The sequence below is a fragment of the Pinus tabuliformis genome, chromosome 3_2 (genome assembly GCF_031772625.1).
Source record: "Pinus tabuliformis cultivar Carrire ecotype Pingquan chromosome 3_2, CPIR1, whole genome shotgun sequence".
Taxonomy (NCBI): Eukaryota; Viridiplantae; Streptophyta; class Pinopsida; order Pinales; family Pinaceae; genus Pinus; species Pinus tabuliformis.
In genome coordinates, this window is record NC_142302.1 from 304,435,636 (window position 1) to 304,443,088 (window position 7,453).

The 7,453-nt window shown below is 35.6% G+C and overlaps 1 protein-coding gene across 2 annotated transcripts in view; it reads right to left on the reverse strand.

Moving 5' to 3' along the window:
• LOC149180768 (KH domain-containing protein At3g08620-like) overlaps window positions 1–2,892 on the reverse strand; it is a 187,279-nt gene extending 184,387 nt beyond the window's left edge. The window contains exons 1-2 of one of the 2 annotated variants that reach the window (XM_089416288.1): window positions 2,515–2,892; window positions 2,285–2,385 (exon numbers count right to left, since the gene is read on the reverse strand). In XM_089416288.1, coding sequence (XP_089272414.1) covers window positions 2,285–2,385; window positions 2,515–2,639 — 226 coding nt within the window. In that variant the 5' untranslated portion in view covers window positions 2,640–2,892. Of the gene's footprint in view, window positions 1–2,284; window positions 2,389–2,514 lie in introns of both variants that reach the window. The other variant, XM_089416287.1, reaches the window with a different exon arrangement.
• Window positions 2,893–7,453: the final 4,561 nt, after the last annotated feature.

A 7,453-nucleotide genomic window follows, 5' to 3' on the forward strand; every position in this document is an offset into this window, starting at 1 on the left:
GGCCATAAATTGCACACATTTCGGCTTATGAACGGCGTGGTAAAAAGTTTAGGAGTACCCTTGTTGGAAGGGGTACATCGCTCACAAGCTCCAGTAAACTATCACTTTTCAATCTTAGTCAATTAGAGTATTGAGTTGAAGATTTTTGTTGTTCAAGTTTCATCATAATATGTCAAATAGCATTGCCAAAACTTTAGGGTATTCTACAAGCATAGATCCATCTTAACCCCATATCTATTAAGCATGAAGAGGAATCAAAAGTACCTACATGTAAACTCTCATTGCTTAAAAGATCCAAGATTAAGATGGATCTATGCTAGTTTTTTCCTTTTCTTACATCAACCTTATTGTTTTTCTACATTAGACTTGAACATCTAATTCTTGTTCCATTTTAATTTGTTAGAATTACACACATTATCTGACAAATCTCTTGCCCTTGGGCTCTTAGTGTGGCCACTTTCAATCTTAGTCAAGGGTTTGACAGGATTTTTGTGATGCAAGTTGCATCATAATACATTAAGTAGCATTACCAAAACCTCAAAATGTTCTTCTACTAGCATAGGTCCATCTTAAACCAATATTTATTAAGCACTAAGTGGAATAAAAATCCATGTGCAAAACTCTCCCTACTTAAACAATCCGAGGTTAAGATGGATCTAAAAGCTAGTTTCTTATTTTTTTAAATTATTTTATTACATCAACCTTTTCTTTTCGTTTCACATTAGACTTGAAAATCAAAAAAAAATTCCATCACCTCTTCCAACAAAGGTTGTAGAGTGAAATACTCTTAAATCTTGGCCAAACAGAGTAATGAGTTCAAGGGCCTTTTTGCGGCTCAAGTTTCATAATTATGTGTCTTGGAATCACCAAAACTTCAAGATGTTTCTCTATTATGAATGATTTGTCATCATGTAAGCCATCTATACTATAGTAGACATATTCCAACATTGCTTTTGTTTGGATCGCAGTTTCAATTACAATCACCAAAGGTATGTCCTTGCGATATCTAGAGTTATGTAAGAAGCAGCTTCATTCTTCATAGATATTAGTGTTCCATCATCCACAATTCCAGGTGAAGCATATGTGCATGTATTAATTAGGCATAGCAAAATGTTAAATATGGTAGTATCAAAAAAAGAAAAAGATGAGAAACTCACATCATTAAATGATGGCATCCCAACTTCCTGAGATTGGACACAGGTTGAAAGGTTATAATAAACAATAAAGCATGTTTGAGATGTCAATATTGGGTTTCAGGGAATGGCAAGGATTTTTTTTTTATTTTAAAGCTTCTGATATAAAAACCACTGTGTTGCAGCCTTTGTTAAATGCTTGAACTTGGATGCTTCTGATATGTTACTTGTCAATTTTAATGCATTTCTGGCCATTACATGGTTGCCATTAGTTGTTCAGGACTTTCTAAGAAATATTCCTATTGATTCAGAGAATATGTTACATATGTTGTATAGATTTTGATGTATTAAATCTTTAAAGAATTCACTTTCTTGCAATTGTATTCAATATTTGTAACAGTTTAGAAGATTGCTGCTTTGACTGGAATTTACTTTGCATGTCTGTTATGGACATAAAGCTCAGAGCTGTAATGGTGTAGACTATAAGCACTTGGCGACATCACCCATGCTGCTAATCTTCGCTACAATCTGTAATCACACAATAAAATCCAGTCCATTGGAACTCATAACGTAAGTTACTTAATTCCCTTGATTCCGCCCGTTTAACATTGCACAAACCCGTTCATCTTAATAGCAATGAGCTACACAAGATGATTTATATTAGACTAAACGTAACAATCAATAAAATCACATGCAATTACTTCAGCAGACCATCCCACAGCAAAAGAGTTGACCGCAGGAATGGGTTCTAGTAACCCTAATTTCCACTCCGTTCCTTGTTTTGACATATGTGCCTTGGGAAAGCACATGGAGTTCAATGCTTTAAAAACAATCCTAAATTCACCACTTCAATCGCAATACATAGTTGGACATACACAATTTTGTTGTAATATTTTATTCATTATCCATAGTACTGCAAACCATTTTGCTGACAAGACGATGCACACATCTAATCTATTTAAAACAGTGCAGTTAGCAACCCCTCGACTGGAGCTTGGCCACTCTGAGTGAAGTAGAAGCGAGAACATTAACTTTAACCTGCCCTATCATGAATCTATACGAACGCATATGCGTGCCTTGCAAAACCAATACATATACAGGGAAGAATGGCAACAAACTTGAAGAAAACAAGGAATATGAAGCCAACTTACCCTGATTCAAAAGCCGGCTACAGATAGGCAGGACCTGCATAAAGGGGCCTAATTTTTGGCGCTCAGCCAACAATTCTGTCAAGTACCGGCTGCTGTTGCTGCTGCTGCAGTGGCATGACACGTTCGGATCCAAGAAACCATGGATACCAAAACAAGAGAAGAATCAGTGGATTGAAAATGCAAGAATATTACAGTGTGTAAGAGAGAAAGTTGCAGTGCAGAGTAGTTACCTTTCATGATCTTGGGGCGTGGCGGGGTTGCGCATGGGCATGGACATAGCCATGGACATGGACATTGAGTTGTAGTGGGGAGAGGGTCCCCCTGCCGGTGAATATTGCAAATATCGCCCCGACATCCTTCAATACTCTCTCATCCACTCCAGCGCTTATATTTTACAGTTCGTCCTCCTCCTCCTCGGCATGCATGCAGTCAGTCTTTCCTTCCATTCCGCCTCCTCAAAACCCTTCTTCCTATCGCGACACAACACACTCACTCAGAAGTATTCAAAACCCTTCTTTCCCTCATCTAGCCCAATAAATATAGAACTACAATTACAGTAAAAGTAAATGTGACAGCGTCGTCACTCGATGGACGCCATCCGACAGGCGTCCCTCTTCTCTATATGGGCCCATTTATAACATAAAAGCATGATTATAGGAGCAATGAACGAGAGGAGTCTGGTTGGGCTTGCATTAATTAGGCCATTCATAATGTATTATTTACATTGAAAAGCTTTATCAACCGAGGTTGTGCCAACGAAAATAATTAAAAACTGATTTTTTTGTATTTTTACGAGGTTAAAATGTATTGAAATGGTATTTAAATTATGATGAAGTTTTTAGGTATTACATTTTAAAAAGTTGGTTTCAACCATGTTTTAAAGTTGTTTTTGTGTTTGTTTGGTTAAGACTCTGTTTTCTTCTCACTTAAGGGAAGGAAATAGGTTAACAGTCCAAAATATAAAGATATTTGGTGGGATTGAAAATCTACCACCTTGGCCCAAAATACAAAGATATTTGGTGGGATTGAAAACCTACCACCTTAAGGATTATGAATGGGTAATTTGAGGTGGCATTATTTTCTTTAAATAAATGAGTAGCCTACCTTGACATTGGAATGGGTAATTTGAGGTGGCATTATTTTTTTTAAATAAATGAGTGGCCTACATTGACATTGGAGGATAACAGCTAGTGTTATGATAAATATGTTTACTAAGTGAAAGTGAATGGTATTTGAAAAAGATAATATTTTTTATAAAATTTCATAAATAAATGATATGCTAAAGAAAGAAAGAAAAATATATTTTCAAAATATTGTAAATCTAACAAGTTATTATATCATTTTTAATATTAAATATAAATATAAATGAAATATGATAACTATTTAGGGTTTAAATTATGATTAAGATTTAAAATTCAATGTCCAAAGGGGTTGGGTTTAGTGGTGTAAAGTGAGGAGATTTTCACTATGGGACAAGGTTTAATTCTTCTCAAGGCTTCTTGGAGCCATGGGGACACCTTGAGGTAGTGGTCAAGTGTATGGTTGCACATGAGGAGATCATATTAAATGGTTTTGTAGCCTATGCAAACATAAATGAATCAAAGCCCACCCCATTTCCTCCTTTTAAAGTTTAGTCAAGGGATCTTAGCTCGAGTGATTTGGTGAACAATTAGTTTCCTTAGTTGTGAATTCAAGTCTCTTGAGACATGTTGTAATTGCCATATCTGTGGCATTCTAAAATTTACCAATTTATGAAATAGTTGTACTTGGCATAATATTTATTACTTATTTTCGATAAAATATTGAAAACATTTTTGTTTGTGTTTATTTTATTTATTTAGTGGTATAATATATCTTCACAATATAAATTCATCACATAACTTGAATCTATATAAACTTGTGACCTTATTGTCATATTCATTCTATTGTATCACTTATGAAAACTCCTCACAAAAGATTGGACACATTGTCTTTTTAAATCCTTCCTTGATTGAAGTCATTTGTTGTGAGTGCTAACATTCCTCTTCGGACCATTGATTTACATTTCATTTAATATCCATAACTAATGAGTTAGGTTCCCATAGTTTACCATGATGTCATTTTCTTCATTCTAGCTACCCTTTTTCTTGTTCCGGGAAACACAAAAATAATTAATTGTGTTTCATCGGTGTAAGTTACAAATACATTGATAAGCTATTGGCAAAATTCATCATCATTTGAGTTTAGCTTGGGTGGTTGGGTGGGATCATTGTGATCCTCTCCACTTATGTTCCAATCTCGTAAATTGACATGTTTGTTGGCATTATAACAAATGTGTTGTCCTTGATGGCAACCTACTTGATGAAGCTTGTCAACACGATGCTAACAAAATGTTCTTACAAGACAGTACACGTGTGACAGAGAGTTTGGACAAAGGCATAGCAGTTCAGAGACAGAAGAATGGTGAAGGTGATGTTTTGATAAACACACGCAGATTTTGTGAAGCAAAGTCGCGTACATACACGAGTATCGAGAAGAAAAGGTTCGTACAATTTCCGCACCATGGTATTCTAAATACCAAGAGCCTTTACCATGGTATTGACCCATAGTATTGAGCCCAACAACGGATATTTGATCCCATCAAATATCCTGAAGATGAACCACCGTTGCTGGTTCGAAACGTCGATGAAGAATAATCCTTATGCAATGTATCCGGAAGATAATCTGAACAATAATGAAACTCGCAGAAACCTCAAAGACAAAATACCATCGGCATTAGTGTGGTTTTGACTTGTGGTATTGGCTAAGAGCTAAGCTATATGAGGAGATGAAGCTTAAAGTACTTATGTGTGCGAGTGATGAAAATTTCATGAATAGTTAGATCTGAAGCAAGTGTGCATGTAATGGGTTATTAATGAATTGTTTAATCTGAAACTAAGTATGCACCCAGGAAATTGATGATGGACCAGATCTAATAGATTTGAAATGACTATATTGATAATGGATTGATTTGATATGTAATATTTATGTCTGACGCATGTTTTATTATGTATGTGGAGAGATGGGTTTGTTTTGAAGATCTGATGTGCAGCGAAGACATAAGTCAATAATTGCATATTTGTATGCGGGTTTGATACCTCGAAAGGTGCGTACATACATGAGTTTAATATTAGTAAGTAGTGTATCAATTATGCACTTTAGACAGATCTATACATGGGTTTGATTCCTGAAAAGCACATATACACGCAGAAGTGTTTTGTGGAAAGCACGTATAAAAGCTAGGGTTTTGTTGAATAAAATGTTTGATAGGTCTAATTAGTCTTGTTATGTTTCTACTGTCTGTCAATGAAGTCTTACTTGATGATCTAAGTTTAACAATGATGTTTGAATTTGAATTGATTGATTGAAGAGTGATGATGATGCTAGTTGTATGTGATTGAATATATGTGATGGTTTTGTGATTATTTCAGAGTAATTCAATGGTTCAGGGTGTAACTAAGTGTTTGATTTAGAATGACAATGATTCAATTTCAAGGTTCAATGTTTTGAGATCTGTACACAGGTATGCTTCAAGAAAGTCGCGTATACACACAAATTTTCTAAAGTAAAGTAGTGTATATATTATGACATTTTATTGATCAGGGTTTTCAATTGGTTCAATGATTGAGTGATTTGTTGCAGTGATTAGTTTCAGTTTTGATATTTGGTATTGGGCTTAAATGATGGTAGTGGGTCCAGTTTGAAAATTTGATGAAACGTGGCCTACAAGTTGTGATGTTTTGTATAAAGTGGATTCAGTGTGAAAATTTATGAAACGTGGTCCATAGAGGTGTTGAGTGTTGGAGCCTTCAGTGAGGAAGGCGAAGCTTCCTTCCAGTGGTAGCTGGTAAATCTGATCAAGGGGTTGGAGCTCCCTTCTGATGGGTGCCGGTAAACGAGATCAGGGGGTTGGAGCTCCTTTCCAGTGAGTGTTGGAGAACGAGAGAAGGTTGTAGCCTTCTGCAGGTGGGTGCTGGTAAGATTGTGTGCCAGTACAAGATTGTAAGAATTTTTCAATTATAAAAAATGAAGAAAGAGATTACTACAATGATGGTTATTGTTTAATTAATGCCTATTTAAGAACTGAGACACTAGTTTAAGTTAAACAAATGATGAATTAACTGAAAAGTAAGTTAACTGGATATACACTAGCTGTCTACATAACAGTCACGTATATATGCACGTTTCTTTCAATAAAGTTACATACCAAAATATGAGTAACAAAAGAAAAGGTTTTAGTGAGTCTTAAATATTGGTTCACCCCCCCCCAGTATTTTTCCCAAAAATTGGTATCAAAACAGGTTCTTCAGAAGAAGCTTTATCGCTTGAAGGAGATTCGTCAAGAAGGAGTATTTTCTATCGGACCACCTTTATTTAATGGAACTAACTTTGTATTTTGGAAAGTCGGGACGAGAGCATACTTATAGTCATTGGGAGCTAATGTATGGGAAATTATTGAAAGTGGATACCAATATCCAGCTGCCATTCCCACAGATACTGTAGGAAAGAAATAGTATGAAATCAATGCAAAGGTTGTGAATGCCATCTTGGGAAGTCTGGCCGAGACCAAGTTCGTGAAAGTAATGCAACTGAAGACAACAAAGGACATGTGGGATAAGCTTATCCAAAGTTATGAAGGCAACACCAAGGTAAAAAGTGTTAAACTCCAAACATTTAGAATACAATATGAGACACAAAAAATGCATGATGATGAAATCATTGCAGCATTTTCCCTTAAATTATATGAAATTGTTAATTCCATGAGAAATCTTTGTGACGAAATAAAAGATGTTACTGTTGTTGAGAATATTTTGAGATCACTAACTCCGAAGTTCGATTCCAAAGTCTCTGCTATTGAAGAAATGTAGGATCTGAAAAGTCTCACACTTGATCAACTCCATGGAATATTGACAATATTTGATATGAGGAAAGGTGGTCCTTCAGACATGAGAGAAGCAACCTTCAAAGCCACATATAAAGGGAATAGAAGGAAGTACCCAAAGACACAAGTTACATATCATATGAGGAAGAAGTAAACATCGTGATAAAGTTGCAAGTGGGTACCAAAAGATTCAAAGGTAAGCTCCCCTTTAGGTGTTTTTCTTGTGGAGGAGTAGGCCATTATGCATCTAAATGTTTTTATAGAGAAAA